Raw genomic sequence first — 24382 nt, 5'->3', positions numbered from 1 at the left:
GATGAAAGAGGGTTTCTGATTTCTCCAGAAATGGGAAGGACTCTCCCATGTTCAGAATCTGGAACACAAAGCTGTGATTTGATGGTATGATTAATTTCCCCAATTTTAGTTTTCTCTTGCAAGTTTGGAACCTTTTCAGTCTTTCAGAGTCTGGGCCCCTTAGGGGTTCCCCTATGTTAGAATACGGACGCTCTTAGTTTGGACTTTCCTCCCCTACAGTTTACCTATTCATTAAATGACCCCAAATAGCTAAAAACAGACATGATGTGTGATCATGAACTCTGACCTAGAGAGACAATGCTGGAGTTGCTGGCCACCCCATAAAGACTTTCTCTGGAATTGTGCCCTAGTTAGTTTTGGCTTTGGATGGTTTGTGAATGGAGTCCTGGTTGTGTGAATTGTGTGCCACGCATCACTCCAGCAAATATAACTTCTGAATGTGAACTAAGCACACTTGGCTGATCCAGGACCCTTTCTTGACCTGTGGTTTAAATTGCTTTTTTTTATTGCGCCTCTTCTTGTTTTGCAGGAAAAGAGGAACATCGCATTCATGCAGGAACTCCAATATCTCTTTGCTTTGATGCTGGGAACGCGCCGCAAATTTGTAGACCCGACAACCGCCCTCGAACTTCTCAAAGGGGCATTCAGATCCCCGGAGGAGCAACAGGTGAAGGCACCCTTGGGCTCTTTCTCCCAGATCCCGGCTGGCCCTTGGCCCAGGATCACACTGGCAAGGGGGGGGGGGGTCTCTGACTCAGCCCCTGCTGTACAGGAGTGTTTCTCAACCTGGCTGACTTTCAGATGTGTGGACATCAACAATTCCCCAGCCAGCGGAGAGATTTAACTTAAAGGCAGTTCACAACTCTAAAGTACAGAAACGTTAACAACGTAAAGTCATTTTAAAATTAAAAATGAAAGACATCGAAGTTTATGTAAAAACAGCAGAGGAAACTGTTCGGGGTAAATGTCTCCAGAAACTAACCTTTGCTGCTTCCTCTGTCTCCTGTTTAGCAAGATGTGAGCGAGTTCACCCACAAACTCCTGGACTGGCTGGAAGATGCTTTCCAACTGACAGTGGAGGCCGAGTGAGTCAGAAGAAGCTTTGGTGATTTATTTTTTTTTTTTAAAACAAGTTTTATTAATTTTTAAAACACACAAATTATCATTATTCATTACATGTTTAAACCTTTTTCCCTTGTAAATTTAACAAGTCAGATAAATTATGATTCTGTTTTAAACCATTTCCATATAATATACCAAAACCTCTTATTCAATTTCTCTTTACTTCTCTTTACTCTTATTCAATATCATTATTATTATTTCATCTGTTTCTTTCTGACTTAGTTACCATTATTCTCATTCTATATTTCTACAAGCTTTTACCAATTCTCCCCCAAAAAAGACATATACACACAACACACAAAACATAAAAAAATATCTTTTTGGAAAGTAACTTGGACCCAGGTGTCTCTCTCTTCATGGACTTCAATTATATTCATGCTCATCTTACATATCATTACTTATTTTATTTACCATTCTAAGCCTTCTATATTAACTTCTCCACATATTTCACACTTCTTAATTCTACCTTAATTAATCATCTTAGATTAAATCATTATATTTGTATCTTTTGTCCATTTTTATCATCCCTTTGTCTCATCCCTTATGAAAAAAAAAAGAAAATCAGTTTCTCCTGAAATCATTAATCAGAGTATGATGCCTTTCTATCTCCCCCTAAGTTAATCAAATTAATCTTTAAAATAATATCTAATACCCAATCAGATTTTGCTTGGTACATTCTATCTAACTAATACATCCAACACAATTAAGTGCATAATTAGAGAATAAATCCAAATATTAAAAAGAAATACTATAATAAAAATTTTATAATAACATCAATACCATAATTTTATTAAACTCTTTAATTAAAACAATATTCTAAACCTCTCCTATTATTAAGTTTTAAAACCAATCATTTTTAAACATTTTAACATTTTAATCTCTTATCAACTCTTAAACCATTGCAATACTACCATCTCATCTTATGTACCTTGCAAAATCTTTTTTTTTTAAAAAAAAAAAAAATTATACTTTATCCATTATCCATAAAAATTCCTTTTTCCATTTAATTTCAAAACGTTGTAGCTTTTCTCCACCTTTTCCCTTTCTTTCTTTTCCCAACAAACCTTTCTACCCCCTTCTTCTAGCCTCTGCCTTACGGCTTCCCTTCTCTGTCGTATTTCTTTTCCCCTTTGTTTACAATCATCATATTGGTTTTGCACTTTATTTTCCCTTTCTTAAATGTTTTTTAGATCTTAAGTCCTTAAATCCTTTAGTTTTCTTCTTTTCTCTTCTTTTCTTTTCTTTCTCTCTTCCTTTTTTCTGGATCAAATTCTGAGATTCATTAAAGATGGCTCCTTCCTTTCTTTCTTGTTCCTCTGCTGTCTTCATCTGTTGTAATTTTTGTTGATAATTAGTAAGCGCCATTTCTAAGAAAAGAAAAGCTTCTTCCACACCATTTCTTAGTTCCTCAACAGAAAGAGCCATTATAAATCTTTTCTTTTCTTTTCTCCTTCTTTCTTCTTACAACAACCAGAATATTCAAAAAAAATAAAAAAGATAAAACAGTCCCAAAGTTATCAATCAGTCCAAACCAAGGCAGAGTTCTCACTTTCTCCTTCTGGGGTGATATCAATCAAAGAGAAAGAAAGTCCAAATCTGTTTAAAGTCTTGTTACAATATATTCTAGTCTTCAAATCCTTAAGGCATCTGCTCCAACAAATCTTAGCATACAAATATTTTCTTTTTAATCCTCTCTCTTCCCACTCATCGCTTAAAACCAATTTCCACCTAAAAAAATAGGTTTCTTAATATCCAGTTATTTATTCCAGTAGGAAAAGAGGGAAAGCTATCCTTTCAGCACCTTCAAGCAGCCGCTTTTTCCTCTTCTGGCAGGTATTATTCAGAAAGTCATACTTTTCAGGAATTTTATTAAATATGTCTTAGAGTCCTAGGAGCCAAGAAAAACTTTCTCCTCTCAATCACTTTCTCCACTTCCTCCTGCGCATTCTTACCCGGCTGCCAGCTTCTTTGTGGCGGCCATTACAACCGCCGCTGCACCGTCCTGGGAAAAGGGGTTCTGCCGGCCAGGAGGGGGGTCTGCAGCACCCCCAAACCCTTCTCCGGATCCCCCTACCTTCAGCTGCCCCTGCAGGGCAGCCTAGCTCCGCACCCGGCTGGGTCGGAGCCCCAAAACGGCTAGCGGGCAGGGATCGTGCAGCTTCGCAAATCCCTGCCGCTCGCGAAGCCGACAAACCGGAAGTTCTGGTGGTTTATTTTTGTGAAGCTGCCCAGTTGCCAGAATTTGCCGTGAAGATGTTTTTCTTAAAACCAGCAACAACAATGCCTGTTGTTTTCCAGTCTCTAGGATGGTGTGATTCTCTCTCTCTGGGCTACAGCCAGGTGTCAGGGGGCAGAGTGGGCACGTAGGTGATCCTGAATGAAGCAAAAGTGTATTTCTGACTTCCAGTAACTTGACCTGTTCTGAGCACCTGAGTGAAATGATCATGAGATCCAATACAGTTGGCTTGTAACCAGGCGAGCGCCTAACATTCCCCAGGGCTCAGGTTTCACCCTGGGACTCCCTGTGACCAAGCACTGTACATGGGAGGGAATCGACATGCAACATCCCGTCACCTATGGCTTGGCGTGAACGGTTGAGTTCTGGGCTGAATTCCTGGCTGTAGCTGGCAGCTCTCTGCCTATAGGAAGCCCAAGCGTGAGGAGTCCCAGTCGGCTCCAGTATGAGGGCTCCTCATCGAAATGGGGAGCCCCTTGAAGGGAGGGGCATCGGGTCCTGAGCTCCCATCTGCCACCCGAGCTTGGTGAGATCTAGATGAGGGGTCTCCAACCTCGGCCACTTTGAGCCTGGAGGACTTCAACTCCCAGAATTCCCCAGCCAGCAACTTTAAGCCTGGAGGACTTACTTCAACTCCCAGAATTCCCCAGCCAGCTGACTGGGGAACTGTGGGAGTTGAAGTCCTCCAGGCTTAAAGTTGCCGAGGTTGGAGAGCTCTGCTCTGGATGAATCCCCTAAAGGCCAAATGGAAAAAGTGCATTGCTTGGCTTCTAGACAAGTCGCCTTGGTGATTAGTCTTACCACCCTGTTTTGTAAGAAAAATGGTGACTTTGTTTTCAGAATAGCAGAGTTGGAAGGGACCTTGGAGGTCTTCCAGTCCAGCCCGCTGCTCAGGCAGGAAAAACTATACCATTTCAGACAAATGGCTGTCCAATCTCTCCTTAAAAACTTCCAGTGTTGGAGCATTCACAACTTCTGGAGGCAAATCGTTCCACTGATTAATTGTTCTCCCTGTCAGGAAGTTCCTCCTTAGTTCAAGGTTGCTTCTCTCCTGGATGAGTTTCCATCCATTGACTCTTATCCTGCCTTCTGGGTGCTTTGGAGAAGAGATCGACCCCCCTCTTCCTCATGGCAGCCCCTCAAATATTGGAATGCTGCTGTTATGTCATTCCTAGTCCTTTTCATTCGACTCGGCATCCCCAATTCACCTTCCCCTTGCTTTCTCCTTCTGCAACAGGAATTCCCAGGACAAATCGGAGAACCCCATGGTTCAGCTTTTTTATGGGACTTTCCTAACTGAAGGGGTTCACGAAGGTAAGCCGGAACACCTGAGAAGCGCCGTTTGCAGCTTCCTCTGGTTTTATTCCTCCCCCATTTAGAAGGACATTCTGTTTGGGATTTGCTTTTCTTCTCCTTAAATAGCAATAGCACTTAGACTTATATCCCGCTTCACAGTGCTTTCCGGCCCTCTCTAAGCGGTTCACGGAGTCAGCCTCTTGCCCCCGACAATCTGGGTCCTCCTTTTACCCACCTCGGAAGGACGGGAGGCTGAGTCCACCTTGAGCCTGGTGGGATTTGAACTGCCAAATTGTAGGCAGCTGCTGCAGAAGTAGCTTGCAGTACTGCCCTCTAACCACTGCGCCACAGAGGGTCCTTACTGATGGGCATCTCCCCCTCCCCTGTTTAGGCAAGAGGTTTTCCAAAATCGAGGCCTTTGGCCAGTACCCCCTGCAGGTCAACGGCTACAAGAACTTGCACGAATGCTTGGAAGGAGCCATGGTGGAGAAGGAGGGCGAGTCGGGGCCTTCCAAGCAGGCGGTGACCTATACGCAAGAGGTGAGTGTTGTGGCATTTACACAACTCAGAGGGAGCCAGGACAGACCTGCCAGTTACCAACTTGACAACACAGAATACGATGTCCGAGAGCATGCTGGAGTTAAGGGAATGCTGTGGAATGACTTAACAGCATGCAGTGCGTGACCTTTACATTTGACATGTTGTGTCCAGGGTGCGAGTGTGATAAAAATATTTTTCTTTCTGTTGAAGCCTGCCCATAGGAAACAGCCCGTGCCTCCGTATTTTCGGGGGATAAAACTACAGTTTTTGATTTAATGGTATGCTTTTCTTGTTTGTAACTTTGTCTTTGTACCTGAGTTTACGTTGCACTCTCTCTCTCTCTCTCTCTTTTTCCCACTCTGCAAAAACCATCTATTGATTTTAACTTAATAAATCCTAAAGTAATCATGTTGTTTACATCCGCTGTACTGGAAATCTGTTCAGGACTATCCTAGTTTGCTTCCTGCGGTTCCTACGGCCAGCTGAGGAATTCTGGGAGTTGAAGTCCAGGCTTCTTTTGAGTCCCCAAGGTTGAGAAAAGAAAAGAAATTCAGGATTTGCACACTTCCTACATCTGGGAGATGTTAACCCAAAGCATTGTAGTTCAGTTTGTGGTCAGAAGACCGAATATATGGAAAACACTTAAAGCACCTAAGAAACCTCAAAGGTGCTTTTCCAAAAAGCAACTGAACTATGATTGTTCCCTTGAGGAAGAAAAGGGCATTTCACTTCTCATCAGTTCTGGTTGGATTGTGGTGGGGAATGGAAGGATTAATTCTGACAGGATCCTCCTATTCCCCACCACCAACCATCCAGTCAGAACGGATGAAGCTTCCTGGATGAGAAGGGAAACGTTTTCAGAGAAAAAAACCAAGGAAGTCCAGTTTGTTTTGTTTTGTTTTTAAAAGCACCTTTGAGGCAACCATGACCTGGATGACTGAGAATCTCCATAGACATCCATCCAAGAAACCCTTCCCTGTTGGGAGAATTGGACTATTCAGCTGTCACACTTGTAGCCAGGGGGGTCTGAATGGCTCCAGCCACCCTGCCTTTGGCCCAGAACAAAATGTCCAGTTGGGAAACTTTTTCACTGGTTTAGTTAAAGGCATTCGTTCCATTTCTTCTTCAGTGATACAAACAAACAACCAGGGGAGGTGAAAGCCTTTTTTTCAAAGGGCTTCTCCCAAATCCATTGGAAAGAGTCAACATTGCAGCACCTTCTCATAGATCCCAGTAGAACAGACTAGCCACAAATAGCCGCCAAGAGGAGGAGCGGTTTTGATCATGAGGTTTGGGCCCGTCTGGCAGGAAACGAGAGGAGTCTATTAAAAGCCGGAGTTCTCGACAGGAATCCTTCCAGCAGGGCTTGTAGAATGGCAGTGAGGTTGTTCTCATCCCATGTTCAGTTTGAAATGGTTTTGTAAAAATGAGGAAATCACATTTGGGGCAGGACTTGTCTCCGGGATGCCTCTGTAGCAGGTTGCAAAAGGGCCTCTCCCCTTTCGCAACCCTCCAGAATGAATTCCACCTTTTTAAAATACGCTGGTGGGTGTGGAAAGAAAGTGGGAATGGGAAGCACCAATTTTGCCCTTAAAATTTCCAGTCCCCTGCTCTTCCTAAAACAATAGTCTTGGCCCATCCATTTGCAGCATGCGGTTCTAATTCAGTGTCTCTCATTCTCGGCCACTTTAAGATGCGTGGACTTCGACTCACACATGCCGTGCTGGCTGGTGAATTCTGGGAGTTGATGTCTCCCGTGTCTTAAAAGTGGCCGGCGTTGAGAAACAGGGCTGCAAAACCAACGGAAGTTGTCTACATCTGCTTCGTGGTACTTAGCAAGTGATTCATGGGAAGCCTTCCTGCCTCGAAATACTGATTATTTCCCTCCCCCCACCAAAATCATACAATCAGATTTGCTGAACTCAAACGGTGATTTCTCTTTTTCTGGGTATGACATGAAATGGGATCTAAGTAATTGTTTTTCCTGCTTGCATATGGAGAACACTGTGAATGTGGAAAAGGGCAGCTTATCATTAGCCCCCAGCCATCTTAACCTGTTGTGTGTCTATTTCAGCGGTGGTTTACAAAGCTGCCCCCAGTCCTGACTTTTGAACTTTCCCGGTTCGAGTTCAATCAATCCCTTGGGCAGCCAGAGAAGATCCACAACAAGCTGGAATTCCCACCAGTCATTTACATGGATAGGTAAGGTGGGGGTGGGGTGGAAGCTTTATGGCTTGAGACTTCCAAATCTGCAAAAAAAAAGGATACCGTGGGGTTGCGTTAAGTGGGATGCAGCGGTCAAAACTGTCTTTCCTTTAGGTTTATGTATGGCAATAAAGAAATTACTCAAGCGAAAAGAGAAGAGATCGGGAAACTGAGAGACCAGATGACCATCCTGCAGCAGCAGCTGGAAAAGTAGGCAGCCCTTCTCAAGCTCTGGATTTTCCCTTGCAGAAGCTCAACCAGCTGGCATCTCTCTCCCACTTTCTTGCCTTGGGGGGAAAAAAAGCCCAGTTCAGCTTGTCTGCTTGTCCTTGGGTAGGGGTATCGTGATGAAGCTTTTTAGAGGCCTCTACCCAGGTAGATTTATTTTAGATTTTCTGGAGAGCTGCACAAGGTTGCTCTTCAGACATGACGGCCAACCTGCCAGCTCATGCTCTATTCTGCTGCTGTAATTCAGCCTCCAAAGGAGGTTTTGCCCCTCGTACCATTCGAAGAATCTGTTCAAAGAGGCCCAGGAGCAGGACAGGAAAATGGGACTCGCACTCCAAACATATCAGTAGCCAGCCATGATTTAATATATGCCCCCATGTTCGAGGGGTAAAGGAAAATAAACCTTTTATCACTGATGGGATACTTTGGAGCCGTGGTGGCACACTGATTAGAACGCAGTATTGCCCAGACTTCGATCCTGACCGGCTCAAGGTTGACTCAGCTTCCCATCCTTCCGAGGTGGGTAAAATGAGGACCCAGATTGTTGGGGTCAAGAGGCTGACTCTGTAAACTGCTTAAAGAAGGATGTGAAGCCCTGTGAAAATGGTATATGAGACTAAGCGCTGTTGCTATTGAAAGGGAAGGCCTTGCTAAGTTGACTTAGGGAAGACTGGTGGTTTTGAGGTGGGGCTGATGATATTTTCCTCCTCATTAGGTACCTCAGGTACGGTTCTGGCTCAGACCGCTTTCCCTTGCCGGATATGCTGCAGTCCGTTCTTGAATTTGCAAGGACCAAGCTGTCCTGCGCAGCGACTATGACAACAGCAGAAACTCGGGCAGAAAAAGAACCCTCGGAAACCCAGACCAAGCCAAGCAGGTAAAAACTGGCCCAAGCTTTCCATCGTGGCTGTATCCAGACTGAAACAATCAGGTGATAAATCTGATTATTTTGCCCCCTAGAAATGATGCCGGTTTAGAAATTCAAAAAAAAAGAAAAATGCCTGTTGGTCAAAGCTGCACTTTTAAAGTCCTCCTGATTTCCATCTTGTTTCCCTCTCTGGCTTTTGAGGAGAGCTGGCGGCCCCAGCCAAGAGCCCCAGTTCCCATCAGCTGGCTGAGCACACCTTTCCCTCTCCCCAGGTGCCCAGGGGAGACGTCAGAAGAGCCTGCGGCTCCTCGGGAAGTCATCTCCGAAGACGAGACGAGCCTGGTCATTTCCTGCCTGCAGAAGTGGAGGGAAGAGGTTGAGCAAGACATTGAAGGTCTGTGCCCGGATAATCTCACACTTCACCTTTCAAGAGTTGCTGCTGAGATTTTCCCATTTGCATACGGGCTGGTTTCCATCCCGTTTCTTCCCTGAACTAGAGAAAGTGGCCAGGTGAGATGCCATCTACCTGCCGCAGTATTCAGTCCCTTCTTTCTGTTCGCGGGATGTGATCAGGAAGTCATAACTGATCTCTCTCGGAGCCTTTTGCAGTGTTCATGGCAGGACGAGGGTCTGAAGCTTCCTTGGCCAAGGACAACTCTTTGTCTGGCCAAAGAGGACATCCTCAAATTTTTGAGTCATCCAGGTCATCCACGTAGATCCAGCCATCTTTCAGGGCCAGCCTTTCCCTGAATGTGAGCATTGGCCCAGGTTGTCTCCAGGGAGGAGAATGGTTTCCACAAAATGGCCTGACATGCAACTGTGAGGGACATTTGTGATCAATCACAAATCTCCTATGTGGCCTGATTGCACAACTAGTGGAGAAGCGTCTTTAGAGCAGGGGTCTCCAACCTTGGCAATTTTAAGACTTGTGGACTTTGCTGGCTAAGGAATTCTGGGAGTTGAAGTCCACAAGTCTTAAAGTTGCCAAAGTTGGAGACCCCTGCTCTAAAGATTGGTAAAGCAAATGTTTCCTTTTCTTTAACAAAACTTGGCCGTTGCTCACTCGCTTACTGTTTTGCTTTGATTAACAGGCTTGAAGACTTCCATGCTGATGCTTTCTGAGTCCATGGATCATGTCTATACTGACCCTCAGCTCTGCCAGGTAGGGTGTCTGTCATTCTTCCTGGTTGTGTGGGTGCTTCTGACCTCCTATTGGCACCAGTTCCCCCCAAATATAAGGGAGAGATCCATGGTGGAATTAGTTAATACTTTCCATTTTTGTTCCTCCATGTAAAATTAGCCTGGAGGTCTCAGACTAAATTTCTAGGATTTAATTTGGGAATACCTGGGAATTCAGACTCTACATTCTCCTACAAACAGTGCCTTTACCTTGTTTTTGAAAATGATATTGTGTCAATCATAGCTAAAGCATAGGCACTTGTATCTGTTGTTTTTTTTTGCCACGCTGTCAACTCATAAAATACTGAAATGCAAGATGGGACTTCTGAGTATGGCAAGTGCCCTGGTTTGTTCCGTGCTGCCTCTCCAGAGAGACTGCAGAGGCTGAGCATTTTAATGGAAGAGCTGGAACTTCCTCATTTTGGCTTGGAGACCTCCTGCCTTCTTTCTCTAGTACAGGGCTCTCCAAAGTTAGCAACTTTAAGAGTTGTGGACTTCACCGCCCGGGCAGGCTGAGGAATTCTGGGAACTGAAGTCCACAAGTCTTAAAGTTGCCAAGTTTGGAAACCCTTAGATCACAAACCAGAGCTTGGGCGTGTTCTGGATTGTACAGCATTGAGCTCTTCCATCCCCGACAGGATCACCCATCAAGGCCTTGCTAGTTGCAAGAGTTCCCCCTGGCGAATGGCTCCCATTGAGTGTCAAATCGGTTGGATGTGTCACTTGTGGCTGGCTCTGGACTCTGACTGGTCTGGTCACAATGGTCTCTGCAGCCCCGCTTCCCAACGTAGAAAGCCTTGTTGTTCCCCCAGGAAAGGAATCTCCGCTAAGCCTTGATTATATGAATGAATCGTTCCTCCAGGCGCGACAGCTGAGAATTTGCCTTGTCGAATCTCCCCAGGGTGGTCAGGTTACTTCAACCTCTCTAAAAATAAACCCGAGAACCGACGGTGTCTGTGTTTGTGGCTGTGTTTTCCAGGTCCCTTATCACTTGCATGCCGTGTTGGTCCATGAGGGCCAGGCCAACGCCGGCCATTACTGGGCCTACATCTACAGCCTACCTCAAAGGGCCTGGCTGAAGTACAACGACATCGCCGTGACGGAGTCCTCCTGGGAGGAGCTGGAAAGGGATTCCTTTGGTGGCTTGAAAAATGCCAGCGCCTACTGCCTCATCTATGTTAGTAAGAAGCTACCACACTTCGCAGCTGGTGAGAATCTGAACTCGGTCCTTGGGGATGCCTCTTCCGCCTTGGGGGGTCAGGTGCTCTGGATCCGTTAAGATGGGCTGCTTCCGAAGAGCTTTCCTGTCCTCTGGTTGGGAATGGACCCCGGTCTCTCCTTCTGTACCTTCGCGGGGATTTGAAATGAGCGGAGGTTAAGGAGAATCTGTCTCCCCATCCTGGTTTGATCTATTTGGGGTGGAAGTAGGTTAGTTCCAAGAGGAACTTCCAATTTAGGAAGTCTCGGGTCAGTTGAAGACGGGCAAGGGCAAACCACATCCGAAAAGGTTGCCGAGAAAACTAGGCAAACCTGTCTAGGCAATTGCCAGGAGTCGAGACTGGCTTGAAGGCACAAGTATACATAAAAGTGCATAAATCATTGGGTCTCAAAGGCAGGAAAACCCCTCATCTTTTTGGACCTGTTGGTGCACACAGGGCACCGCAGATCCATTCTCAGCCACTGGGCTTTGATGCTGGAGACCATACATAACCATCCCGGCCGCGAATAGCAGCTTGTGGCCACCGCATCCTAATAAGAGGAAAAGGGCAACCAACAAGCTTAGTCCACCTGTCTTGCTTTTGTTGTCCAAGAGGTGCTCAGACACAGGCCAGCCAAGGACCCTCCGCTTGTCTTTCTTTGGTAGTTTATGAGGATGGGCGACCAGAGAGAGAAGTGGAACTGCTGCCTCTGGAGCTTCAACGCCACATCGAAGAAGACAGCTGGAGGGTAGAACAGGAGATGGCCGAGCTGGAGGAGCAGTCCTGCAAAATGGCCCAGATGGAGCAATCCTCCGAGCCTCTGGAGTCCCAGGACCCGTCTTCGGACTCCAGTCAAGGTGAGAAAAGTTCTGCCTTCGCCTTCTGGTGCCAGCAAACAGGGAGTCGAGACTGCAGGGCGGGAAATGATTGTCAGTCAAAAAATAATAATAATAGGTGTTGTAAAGAGGCTTGACCATTGGTGGGCCCGTTCCATCGGTCTTGGGTCCTCTGCGGGTGGTTCCTTCCAAGTGTCCTAGAGCTGCCTTCCTGCCTGGGGTTGCAGCAAGAGAAGAAGCAATTTAGGGCCCTCAAGTCCACAGAGGTTGTGGCCCCGTTTCCAGAAGAAAAAGCCCCTTAGATCAGAAGGTCCTCATCGATTCTACCTGGGTAAAAGGGAGGCAGCCCAAATGTTCCTAAATTTAGGTTTTTTCTCTCTGATTGCTCCTGAATCTTCCCTAGGCTACATGGGTGGGGGGACGACGACACGACACACTCTGTTTAAGAGCTTCTTTTCCTGACGACCCCAGTCAGCCTTTAGAAGTGCCAGCTTCCTTTAGCTGCAGGTGTGGATCCTGCCAACCTCAAGGGCTTCCCGTCATACCGTTGGGAAAGCATAAACCCTTGAAGGTCCCTTTTCTCCTTCCAGAACACGCCTTCCCCTGTGAGTGTGGGCCGCATTCGCTCTCCTCCGAGCACGCCGTCTTGGCCAAAGAGCAGACTGCCCAAGCCATCGCCAAGACGGCCGACGTCTACGAGAAGGCTGGCGTCCCGGCTGCTCTTGACCAGGTGGGGGGGGCGTGGGGGGCAGCCCCTTTCCCACCTGTCCTGCTGAGCTTCTTGCCCTCCTCGGGCCCCTGTTGCTGCTCCTCTTGCCTTCCTCTCACGCCCTTCTCTTCCTCCTCCTCCTCTTCCTCCTCCCTCTCCTCCCCCCGGTCTGCCACAGCCCAAGGAGGCAGGTCCAGAGAAGGCCCCCTCCGAGGAAGCCGAGCCGCAGGCAGAAGAGCCCCCGGAAGTGGGGCGGAGGGAGCCTCCTGCCCCACCCAGCTCTCAAGTTTCAGAAGTGGAGATTCCCAGTGTGGGGAAGATCCTAGTTAGGTCGGATGCAGACGGCTATAACGAGGAGGTACCGTCTCTGGGAGGGGAGGGGCTGCTCCCCAGGCCCGCTCCGCTCCTGATGGGGCCCCCTTCCCAAAGTGGGACACCCCCAGCCCCACTTCGAAACTGCCCTCTCCTTTCCCGTGGGGTCTTACCGGTGGCTGGTCCTCCACACCCCACTGAGCAAACAGGCAGGCCCAGCTGCACAAGGCGGGTCAGCCCTCCATGGAAAGCCGAACTCTTGAGGCAGGCCTGTCCCCCAAAGAGCCATCTATGGGATGCCTTGCATTGGCACACCTGGTGAAAGGCCGGCCGACTCCCCAAGTCGCCGGTCCCGCTGTCCCAATCCAGGTGCTGGCTGGTTGCTTGGTTACTTCACTCCTCCCCTGGCCAGCCGCCTGCCGAAATGTCCTTGGTTCCCACAGGAAACCAGCTTTCTTGTTTTGGGCTACAAAACCCCACCTAGCTATTTCCCCCTCCCCCCCTGCCTGCCCCTTCTTCAGCTTGGTGGAAGCCCTGAAGCCTCCCAGGTGGCCTCAGCCAGGTTCCCTTCGGGGTTGACACAAGGTGGTCGTGCTGTACGGAGAGGCTGCGTGGCTCCTTACGTATCGCTTTGGGTTAATCTGTGAGGGTCCCTGGTGCCCTCTGAGCTTGGCTGTCTCCTGGCAGACGCTTCGTGACCCAACTAGGTGACATCATCAGTCATAGAAGCCCAACCCCTCACTCCCTTGTAGCACTGACGATGTTACCTAGTTGGGCCGTGAAACGTCTGCAAGATCACAGCCAAGCTCAGAGGGCATCAGGGACCCCCCCACATTTGAACCCTGAGCTATAGAGTCTCTTCTCTCAGTTACCTTCCAAGGATCTGGAAATGGGGGGGAGCCACCCCAACAAAACCTTCCCTGAGCTGACCTTGGTTCTTGTGCCTGTGGGACGACGGAGAGCTTGTTTCAATGCAGCCTTTCCCCCTCCCTCCCTCCCGTCTCTCTCTCTCTCCCTCTCTTTCTCTCCTCTCTTCTCTCTCCTCTGTGGCAGGTGATGCTAAGCCCCGCCATGCAAGGGGTGATCCTGGCCATTGCTAAAGCTCGCCAGACCTTTGATCGCGATGGGTCTGAAGCAGGTCTAGTCAAGGTAGTACTTTACCCCTAGGCGCATGTGCCTTGCTTTTCTTCTCCGTCCCCAAGGGATGAGGCCTTTTCTCTTTGTCGGGGGCCTGTCTCCTCCTTCCCCCCCTCTTTTTTTTGCCTTGGAATGGGGTGGAGCGCAGAAGCAGGTGGTGTCCAGGTGTCCAGCTGGATGCCAGAATCGGCAGGAGTGGGACTCTTGCCCCACCTGAGCCGTCGTTTTGGGGGGAGCGTTTTAGAGCAACAACATTGATCCAAGGCAGAAGAGGGGGACGTAGTGTATCGGCTTGGTATCTGAGCCCATGTTCATATTTATAGAAAATTCTAACTAGGAAAGGTTCCTCTTCCCAGCTGAAATGCCAGAAACCTGGAAGTCTTCCTGATTCAAAGCAGAAAGCGGGAGCTATCCAAGTCCTTTGTGGAAATCCTTTCCACACTTAGAAAGAAAGAAAAAGAATCTTCAAGATAAATTTCATGCCTTGTTTATTCCTTTTGTCCCAGATCACATACGCCTTAAAGTGTCCCTTAGCCCCATTGTGTTCTACAATGGTAGGAATTCTGGGACACTTAGAATCCATCTGTGCTGTACGAGCATCCTTCTCTGGTCAACGTGGAAGAGCAATAAAATAGGAAAACGCCCCAAAATAAACAGTGAGGTCAAAAGAGCTATGGTAGACAATCATCTCCTTTTAAGGACCCCATAATCCCTTGCGGGGTGGAGTCAGGGCAACTGAATGGAGCAGAATGTTTACTGACTGGATGCCCTTCCTGTCGCCGTTGTGGAGTTTTGTTCAGCAGATAAATTCCCATTGTGCCCAGAGAGAAATACCTGCCTCTGCCTAGGATCGAGCTAGGCAATCTTAAACGATAATCACTTCATGACTGGAATTGATTAATATTTAGGACGTTTGTTCATTCTACTATCTTAGAGATTCCTTTGCTATCTCTGGCACCTCCAGCAGGGGCCTGAAGAGGTCTCCAAACTTGGCAACTTTAAGACTGGTGGACTTCAGCCATTTTCCAGCTAGCAGAGCTTGAGTTGGAGTCCGCCAGTCTTAAAGTTGCCAAGTTTGGGATTCTGGGAGTTGGAGTCCACCAGTCTTAAAGTTGCCAAGTTTGGGATTCTGGGAGTTGAAGTCCGCCAGTCTTAAAGTTGCCAAGTTTGGGATTCTGGGAGTTGAAGTCCGCCAGTCGTAAAGTTGCCAAGTTTGGGATTCTGGGAGTTGAAGTCCACCAGTCGTAAAGTTGCCAAGTTTGGGGGCCTCTGTTGTAAAGTCTTGGCATGTTAGGGTAAAAGAAATCTCCCTTCCCTTGAAATCCGCTGCAAAAGAAGGGCAGACTCTGTTATCGTGGATCCATAAGGAGCTGGAGTGAGAGCCATGTCAACCCCCAATTTCCCCAGGCATTCCGTGAAGAATATTCCAGGCTGTACTCCTTGTCCAGAGAGACCCCAACACCCCAGAATGACCCCCGCCTTCAACACGTCTTGGTTTACTTGCTGCAGAACGACGCCCCCAAGCAGGTGGTGGAGAGGACCCTCCTGGAGCAGTTTGCAGACAGGAACCTCAGCTACGACGAGAGGTTGGTGGGAAGCAGGCGGTGAGGGACGGTCAGGAGAGGATTCGTAGCTCCCAGTTGAACTGGGGCACCCTGGAGGGTCTCCGAGCTTTGGGGGTTGGCTTGCAGGGGGGTTCCTTGGGATTCGGACACGCACGAGAGACTAGAAGGAGAGACCAGAGCAATAGCCCTTAGACTTATATACCGCTTCCCAGTGCTATTACTCGAAGCGGTTTACAGAATCAGCGTCTTGCTCCCCAACAATCTGGGTCCTCATTTTACCCACCTGGGAAGGACGGAAGGCTGAGCCAACCTTGAGCTGGAAAAGGATCGAACTCCTGGCAGTCGGCAGAATTAACTTGCAATATTGCATTCTAACAGGAAGGGGGGGAGGGAGGGAGGGAAGGAAGGAAGGAAGGAAGGAAGGAAAGGAAGGGAAGGGAAGGGAAAGGAAGGAAGGGAAGGGAAGGAAGGAAGGAAATAACACTAGCAATAGCTCGTAGACATTTACATCCCTCTCTAAGCGGTTTACAGTCAGCCTCTTGCCCCCCCAACAATCTGGGTCCTCATTTTACCCACCTGGGAAGGACGGAAGGCTGAGTCAACCTTGAGCCTGGTGAGATTCGAACTGCCAAATTGCAGGCAGCTGGCAGTCAGCAGAAGTATCCTGCAATTACTGCACTCTGACCACTGCGCCACTGAGGCTCATCTTCGGGTTCCAGGTATTGGGAAGCCACCGGTCCTCCGTTTTGATGGAAGCAAAGGAAATTGAAAATGTTGGACTAGATGTCACACACACACACACACACACACATGGAATTCACAGTGTTCCTTCTCTCTCTTCTGGGCAACAGGTCAATTAGCATTATGAAGGTGGCCCGAGAAAAGCTGAAAGGAATTGGCCCAGACGAGGTAGACATGGAAGAGTACAAGGTAAGAAGCCCTGACTTTCAAACCACACACACACACACACACACACACACACACGTAGCTTTTGTGAAAAGCAGACCAGTTCCTAATTCCCTGTCCCAGCCTCCTCTGTTGAAAAAAAAAAAAAAACCACTTTGGGGTGCTCATTACGCCCATCCACTAGCTTACATTTAGCCACAATGCGCCTCTAAGATGAATCATCCACCTCTTGCTTGGCGTGACTCAGGCACGCCAGAGGCCACCTGGGCCAGGGCAACAGCACCAAGAAGGGAGGGGTGGTGGTGTTGGTGGAGTGGAACATAAAACAACTACCAAGACTTGTATTTTCTGTTTCTGGACAGAAATGGCACGAAGACTACAGCTTGTTCCGCAAGGTGTCCATCTACCTCTTGACGGGGTTGGAGCTCTATCAGAAAAACCAGTGAGTTCACCCGCGGTGATTTCAGGAAGGGCTCTAAAGCAGGGCTCTCCCACCTTGGCCACTTTAAGCCTGGAGGACTTCAACTCCCAGAATTCCCCAGCCAGCTTTGCTGGCTGGGGAATTCTGGGAATTGAAGTCCACCAGGCTTAAAGTGGCCAAGGTGGGAGAGCCCTTCTCTAAAGGCTTCAGGCCTCGAGTTGATGCTTCCACAGACACAGCGACACATCTGGAGTCGTCTACAGGTGGGCAGTATTGGGTTTGGTCCGTCCTGCCTCGGTTTTGTGCACTTCGCCAGATCATTACACAATTTTGTACAATCCGAGGAGAAACGACTCGATTTTAATAAGCAATAATAAAAGTTCCGTTTTGTCCAGAAAGCTGAATCTGGGCGATTCCAAAAACACTCTGATCATCCTCAGGAGGGAACAGAGGCGGGTTGTTCGAATTCCTCCCGCGCTTTGGGAAGGGCTCCCTGAAGTTGCTCCTCTTCCGCTGCTCCTAACCGGATCAGAACAATGATACATTTTTGGTTATTTTTAAGCGCAGGAGGAAATCCTAAAACGTCTCCGTGGCAGTTAAACTCCCCTTGATAAAAGCCTTTGGCCTCCAGAATAAACCAAATAAAAAGGATGGCCTGAAGGTGGAGCCTGAGACTGGATATCAGAAGAAGAACAGAGTTGGAAGGGACCTTGGAGGTCTTCTAGTCCATCCTCCCTGCCTGCTCAAGCAGGAGACCCTCTTACCATTCCAGGGAGAAACAGAGGAGAAAGTAACCCCGTCAGGATCCCTGCGGGCCAGGAGAGGGTATTGGGCGGCCAGGCCAGGCCAGGTTCAGCCCCAGGTTGCAGCCCGCCCTGTCTGCCAGGGAGGGAAGCGGTGGCACATGTACCAGGGATGATGTGTTCCTCCATCCTACAGGATATGAGACAGACAGACACACACACACCCTTTTTTCTTGCCCTCTTAAAGATACTGCGAGGCTCTGACCTATCTGGTGTACGCCTACGACCAACACCGTCCTGCAGGCCAAAGGAGCCAGCCGGGGCGCGGACTCCTCTCTGATCGCTCTTTACAGAAGGAAATGCCTCCTGGTGGGTATTCAGGGGACCCTTCCCCTCCCCCCCCCCCTTTCAAACTTGTGGAATTGGGGGGGGAGGGGCAGAGTCTTCACATCATTCCCCTCGCTGTCATTCGGGCTTACGCTGAAAAGGGGATATTGCTGAATGCTCCTTATACCAGCGGTCGCCAACTGGTGGGCCGGGAACCACTGGTGGTCCATGAGAAAATTTGGGTGGTCTGCAGAGAAATGCCCCCTCCCCCCAAAAGCAATTAATCCAGGCTGCGCAGGACACACAAGGCCGCACCGCCCACATGGCCCGCCTACTCTTCGGCCGAGCGCAAACCTTACCTTGAGTAGAGGCACGCGAGCTGGAAGTGGAAGGTAAGACCAATGGTGGGGAAGGGAAATCCGCCCCGGGGCGGCTTGCTGACGTTGGTGGGGAAGTCGGTCCCATATTCCAGGACTGGCCCTTTGGTCATCCCGGAGCAGCTGCTCCAGTCCGTGACAGGCCGGTGCACCCGGGTGGAGAAGTAGCTGCTCCGGTACGACCAAAGGGCCAGTCCTGGAATATGGGACCAACTTCCCCACCAAAGTCAGCAAGCCATTGTCAGTCGAAATTCATATCAGTGGTCCATGGGATTTAAAATTATGAGTTTGGTGGTCCCTGAGGTCCAAAAGGTTGGCGACCCCTGCCTTATATGGCTGTAGGGACGGTAGCCCTCGACTTATAAATAGTTTATTTGGTGACCATTCGAAGCACTGAAAAAAGGGACTTCACACTCCCCACAGTCACGTGGTTGACAGTCAGATACTTGACAACTGGCTCCCATGTCTGACGGCCTCCTTTTGCCAACGGCTTCCCCATGGACAAGCAAAGTCCATGGAGAAGCCGGAGTCACTTAACAACCATGTTACTCATTTAAGAACTGAGCTCATTCACTTAACGGGTGGTGAGCAAAGTCGTTAAATGGGACAAAAGTCACGTGACCCATTTCTCACTTAGCAACATAAATTTTGGTATGTTGAGGGTTACCTGTACTTTTTTAAAAAAAGTAAACCACACCCAGTGCCTGCAAATGGCCACATCCTCCCAGCCTGCCCCTCTTCATTTAGAAGTCATTAAAACTTGAGAAGTTTAACTTTGGGATAATTCTTGCGGTTATTTCCTTCTTTTTTTCTTTTTTAAGCCCTCCTCCCCAGCTGATTCTGCAGGTAACAGGTTCTCTTGTCGGCTGGACTTCAACTCCCAGGATTCCCCGGTCCTCTTCAAGCGGCCGAGCTCGACAAAAACAGCTGCACTAACTGGACTGGATTTCTCAGCCTTCTTGCCTGACCTTCAGAGGCACGGCTGGCTGGGGAATTCTGGGAGTTGAAGTCCCAGCCGCCTTCAAGGGGCCCAGCTCAAGAAATTCCACTTTATAGAAAAAAAGGGTGGGCGAAGACCCAAGCTGGGTTGTTTTAAGACAGGGGTCCCCAAACTTCAGCACTTTAAGACTTGTGGACTTCAACTCCCAGAATTCCCCAGCCAGCCGTGCCTCTGAAGTGCGGGAAGGCTCAGTCCAGTTAGTGCAGCTGTTTTCGTCCAGCTCGGCCGCTGGAAGAGGACCGGGGAATCCTGGGAGTTGAAGTCCACAAGTCTTAAAGTTGCCAAGTTTGGGGACCCCTGTTTTAAAGCGTCCCTTCTGAATGCTGGGATGGGCCTTTCTGAAATCCTCGCCCGCCGGCTCTCCATGGTGCTTTTCCGCAGAGGCTGAACGACGCTGCGGCCGCCCTCTTCGAAAGCCACGACGGGAAGGAAGTGGACGAAGGGGTCGGGGTCTTGAATGAGCTGGTCATCCCCTGCATGCACCTGATGATGAACAACCGCGTCTCCAGGGACGACCTGGACGCCATTGAAGTCATGAGGAACCGCTGGTGCGCCTACCTGGGAAAGGACGTGGGTGGTAAGCCAGGTGTCTGTCCCGGGCACCACACCAACTTCCAATTCTGCCAGCTCTGGTTGCCTCTTGGGGTTCTGTTTGTTGGTACTTGTAAGGAGACGTCTGCACGCTCACGAAGCTCGACTTTTACTCACTGCTCTCTCTGCTCCTCCCTCTGCATTGCAATGGTGTTTTTTGTTTTTTTTAGTCTATTTATACTTTTATTAAACTTATCAAAATGCAAGTAAAAATAAAGATAGTAGGACAATGGGGGGCGGAGAGGAAAGTGCAATGTGTAAATAGGAAACAACAGAAAGAAAAGCATTAGCTTCCAGTTCTTTTCAGTGCGGTAGAATAAAAGTAATCGGATTTCACGTTTTTTAGTTTTGCACTAGCCGTTTCTATCGCAACAAACTTCTCAGCAAATCAGGGCTTCCTTTTGTTTGTTTTTTCCCCTTGTCTCAAACACAACATCTGGAAGCAATAAAACTTGTCTTTGATCAAAGCAGCTCATTTGGCCCTCTCTGCTAGCCCTGTGGACACTGCGAAGGTGATGGGAGATCCTCACCAAGGGTCGGTTATATCTCCTGTGGATAGATTCAAATCATGGACCTGGAGTTCTCTGTGACTTTAAGAGGAGAAGCTTGCAAACTGATGGTTTCTCCAGTGCAAGCCAGCAAGTTTCGACGGCTTCCGTTGGAGGGAGGAGGGCGTGCCTGAGCTTGCTTCTCGGGGAGGAATTGCAGCAAGCATTCTCGGTGGCCTGGAGTGGTTCAAGGCGCACCTTCAGGCACCCAGGATACTTGAGCTGTGACTCCCATCTTTGTGGCGGCTGGCTGGCGGACCGGTTGCTCCACTGAGCCACCGAAAGGGCATCCCATCAAGTTTCCTCAGAGAAACCCGAGAGAGGAAACCCTAGAGCTGGGAGGCGGGTGGCTCTGCCCAAGGGAAAGGCTTATCCTTGGGAAAACAAAAAAGAGCCAAAGAAAACGAGAACCTTAAGCTGCTGGGTTGTTGTTGTTTTTTTAAACGTATGTAGAAATGTAATACAGCTGCCCAATGCCATTCTGGGTAACATACCACCACCGCCACCAAAACAATATAACAACCCTTAAAACCACGAAGCATAAAGAGAACCAAGATTGGGAGAGAATAAAAAAAAACCACCTGAAGACTCAAAAACAGTCACCTCACCAGCTTCCCAGGGGATCTTCGAGGTTGGTGGCAGGGATGGGGCTGACCTCCCCTTGGGGGGTTCCAGAGGGCAGGAGCCATGGCTGAAAAGACCCACTGTCCAAGTTCCTCTAGGTCAGGGTTCCCCAAACTTGAGCACTTTAAGACTGGTGGACTTCAACTCCCAGAATTCTCCAGCCAGCTCTGCTGGCTGGAGAATTCTGGGAGTTGAAGTCCACCAGTCTTAAAGTGCCCAAGTTTGGAGAACCCTGCTCTAGGTGAAGCTCTTTGGCAGAGGGGCCTGCAGCCTACCTCTCCCTGCCAGACCTGAGGGACTAGCAGAGGCATCTCCCACCTTACGTGGAGCCCACTGGGAAGCTTCCTCGGAGGAGCCAAGCTTTGCTCGCGGCCCATCACCACCTCTTTCTTCCCCCTGCAGAGAATCTGCAGCTGAAGTTGGGCGAGTTCCTGCCCCGCCTGCTGGATTGTTCCCCGGAAGGAGTGGTCCTCAAGGAGCCCCCCAGGATCCGCCCCAACTCGCCCTACGACCTCTGCAGCCGGTTCGCAGCCGTGATGGAGTCCATTCACAGGGCCTCGGCGGTGGCCGTGAAATAAAGCGCGGCTCAAGCCCCGCAGGCCTCCTGAGCCCCCCCATCCCCAGGAGTGGGACCCGCTTGCCAGAGGACTCTGTGCACCCAGGATCCTGGAGGGGAGAGGGGACTGCGCTGGAGGACTCCACCTTCCGCCCGAACAGCGATGCTGGGCATGTCTAGGAAAGAGGCGGTCGGTGTGGGGCTTCTCGGACAGGCCCTAGTTGCAGGCAGGCACGAATTTCGGAGCACCCACCGAAGTCTCCCTCCCCCGCTGTTAATGACTGACTTTAGTTCCTGCAAGGAGCTTGCCGGGAGTGTTTTTAGGAGAAATCTGCCATTTTACACTTAAGCCTTGTACATAGACGATTCCATTTTTGCCAAGTTGGCGCTTTACCTGGCCAATGGTTTTAAAGCGCTTCTTGAGAGCATTCGGTGTTGAACCCCCGTTAATTTTTCTCAAGGCAGCCCCTGCCACACAGGCTGATCTCCCTTCATTCGGCACCGCTGGTCTCCATGAGTGGGGCGATGAATTGTGACAAGGACGGCATGGAAGATGCCGGCAAGGGGCCCTTGATCCTCGCTGACCTCCAAGCACAGCAAGTTCGGGCATAAGTCATCGACAAGTAACACGTAGGGTATCTCTGGGTGAAGGAGCCTTAATGGTAAACAAGGTTTACTCGCAGCGAGACAATACACGTGTTAGCAGCCCCTTGGCTCTCCTAGATAGCCATTCTTATGGGGGATCCACTTGATATACAGCTGTTGCCCTGGCTGCTGGTTTAAGCACTAGCATTTATGCCGGGGGGGGGAGGAAGAGGAGGAGGACAGAACAGCACAACCAGCAGAAGGCCGAGATTGGAAGCCACTTCTTGAACCTTCCCCGAAATAATTTCTTCAATGTCAATCACCGAAGTTTAATTACCAGAGTAGTTTATGCACTGAAGTCAGGACAAAACCAAGCTGAATAAGTCACACTTTTAATGGTTATATTTTTTTTTCCTCAAGATCTTTTAAATGTTTTTATTAGAATGCTAACAAATTGTGATGGGAAATACAAATCTGATGAGATTTCTGGTTTCAAAGTGCAATAAATATTACCCTATTTAAAGATATTTGTGGTTTTGTTTCTATCCCTGAAAACTACACACAACTTCTCTTAATTTTCAGCAGTAATTTTGAAGCCTCAAGGCAATGCTGCCCCGTGGCAGTTATTTCACACACACAAAAACCAACAACCCCTTTGATTTCCTTAAATTTGAGGTAAATAGATAGATTGCTCCATCCCCTCTGGTTGTGATCCCCAAAGAGGTTGGCGGGCTGCCAGCGCTTGTCTCCTTCGATTGCAGAAGGCTGACTCTAGAACTGTTTTGAAGTTTGGAAACTCTTCCTACGTAACCTTTCTATCAAAAACGGTGGCACAACAATCCAGCTGTTGTGTCCCTTGTTGATGAGAGTTGCCTTAAGACAGCATCAAAGGCTAAGACTATTTAGAAGGAGAGTTCGCCGAACAAAAACAAGGCTGGCTCCTGAATTCATCCATGGAAACTCACCTCATGCCTTGGTTTGTGCACTGCACTTCCGAAAATATTATCCAAGTATCGCAAAGTCTCTGCTCAAGATTGTTGATCTGGCTCTTACGCCAAGTAAGAGAGTTCCAATTTCTTGTAAGCACTTAATTGCTTTTTAAAGCCTAACAATGCTTGTTGAATGGATTTTTATTTTGCAGACATTCTATCCTCCTGGACCAACATTCCTTCCATCCTTAAACCAGGGTGTTTTTGCGTCATTCTTCTCCAAAAAAGATTAAAGGTGGGGGCAGGGAGGAGGGAAAGCATTGTCTTCTGCGGAAGAGTAAACATAGGCTCAAGTACCCTCGAACAGCACATACTCAATAATATATTTCTAATTTGCACCTAAGGAGAGCAAGGTACACAACCAGGACGCTTTCCCAAGCCGTCCTTTGCAGAAATCTAAGCCCCCAACTCTTAAATGTTCCACGCGTCGAACCATTGTCCCATTCCAGGTGAGATCAAGGTGCTCAGGAAGGTGCCTCAGATGACAAGGTCTGCATTTTTAGGGGGTGGCTGGGGACGCTGGATGGCAAGTGTGTCTACTTCCGCTTTGTGGCAGATTGCCGGCCTCTTGGATGCCTTCGGGGTCTTTAGGAAACAGGCAGCAGCGATTACCAGGCAGCCCCCCAACAAGAGGAAAAAGGCAGCAAACCAGCCCAGGAAAAGGGCTTCACCGAATTCCCACCTCGGGACAACGTCGGGTATGGTTTGGTCCCAAAAATCCTGCACCGTGTTGTAGGCAACCCAGGAGACGGGAACCAGAGTTGTCAGTCCGGAAAGGCAGAATAGGATGCCGCCCGTAATCCCCAAGGGCCCCCTCTGTCTTGGGTCGCTCGTCTTCAGGCAGTCCGATCCCAGAAGAGCCAAGGAGAAAGCCAGGAAGCCCAGTCCGTTGGAAGTCACCATCAGAACCCTGGAGATCTTGATCTCCAACGGCAGGGCCAGGAGGGAAGCATAGTTTTCACACTGCATGACCACTTGGCTGACACAGGTCTGCCAAAGCCCCATGTTCCAGATTTCAAGGTCATTCAACTCCAAGTTGAGGCTCTTCCAGAGAGGCACGTAAGTCGTAACGCAGGACAAGACCCAACCAAAGAGGGAGACCAGCAGCCCGCTCAGCTGAATGGCCGTGCTCTGGTGCCAATTCATCCCTGGACGGTTTGGATGGCCTCTTCTTATGATGACCTTCGAGCTTTTGGTCCAAAGCTTGGATGGAAATGTTCCTGCAGCATTTTATGCTGTCAAGAACCTGCTATAATTGGCTGTAAGGAGAGAATAGATCTGAT

General features: G+C 48.9%; 2 protein-coding genes across 2 annotated transcripts in view; one reads left to right on the top strand and one right to left on the bottom strand.

The window, feature by feature from the left end:
• Positions 1 to 22637, top strand: part of USP28 (ubiquitin specific peptidase 28) — a 29892-nt gene extending 7255 nt beyond the window's left edge. Inside the window, 21 exon segments of the mRNA XM_087969744.1 lie at positions 530 to 667; positions 1012 to 1085; positions 4596 to 4672; positions 5046 to 5194; positions 7269 to 7396; positions 7514 to 7609; positions 8343 to 8504; positions 8768 to 8889; positions 9587 to 9657; positions 10654 to 10882; positions 11539 to 11730; positions 12300 to 12439; positions 12597 to 12776; positions 13784 to 13879; positions 15275 to 15453; positions 16284 to 16362; positions 16701 to 16780; positions 17750 to 17788; positions 17790 to 17871; positions 19588 to 19783; positions 21372 to 22637. Coding sequence (XP_087825870.1) covers positions 530 to 667; positions 1012 to 1085; positions 4596 to 4672; positions 5046 to 5194; positions 7269 to 7396; positions 7514 to 7609; positions 8343 to 8504; positions 8768 to 8889; positions 9587 to 9657; positions 10654 to 10882; positions 11539 to 11730; positions 12300 to 12439; positions 12597 to 12776; positions 13784 to 13879; positions 15275 to 15453; positions 16284 to 16362; positions 16701 to 16780; positions 17750 to 17788; positions 17790 to 17871; positions 19588 to 19783; positions 21372 to 21547 — 2685 coding nt within the window. The 3' untranslated portion in view covers positions 21548 to 22637.
• On the bottom strand, positions 22326 to 24382 carry CLDN25 (claudin 25). The gene has a single exon (XM_087969770.1). The coding sequence runs from the start codon at positions 24243 to 24245 to the stop codon at positions 23577 to 23579; it is 669 nt and encodes a 222-aa protein (XP_087825896.1). The 5' UTR covers positions 24246 to 24382; the 3' UTR covers positions 22326 to 23576.

Source organism: Notechis scutatus, chromosome 7, assembly GCF_049901735.1.
Source record: "Notechis scutatus isolate UNSWTSFEM ecotype Mainland chromosome 7, rNotScu1.2, whole genome shotgun sequence".
Taxonomy (NCBI): domain Eukaryota; kingdom Metazoa; phylum Chordata; class Lepidosauria; order Squamata; family Elapidae; genus Notechis; species Notechis scutatus.
This window is presented reverse-complemented; position numbering and strand designations above follow the sequence as displayed.

Coding starts and splice junctions, on each gene's coding strand:
- CLDN25 (XM_087969770.1), bottom strand. CDS start 24,245: ATGAATTGGCACCAGAGCACGGCCATTCAGCTGAGCGGGCTGCTGGTC.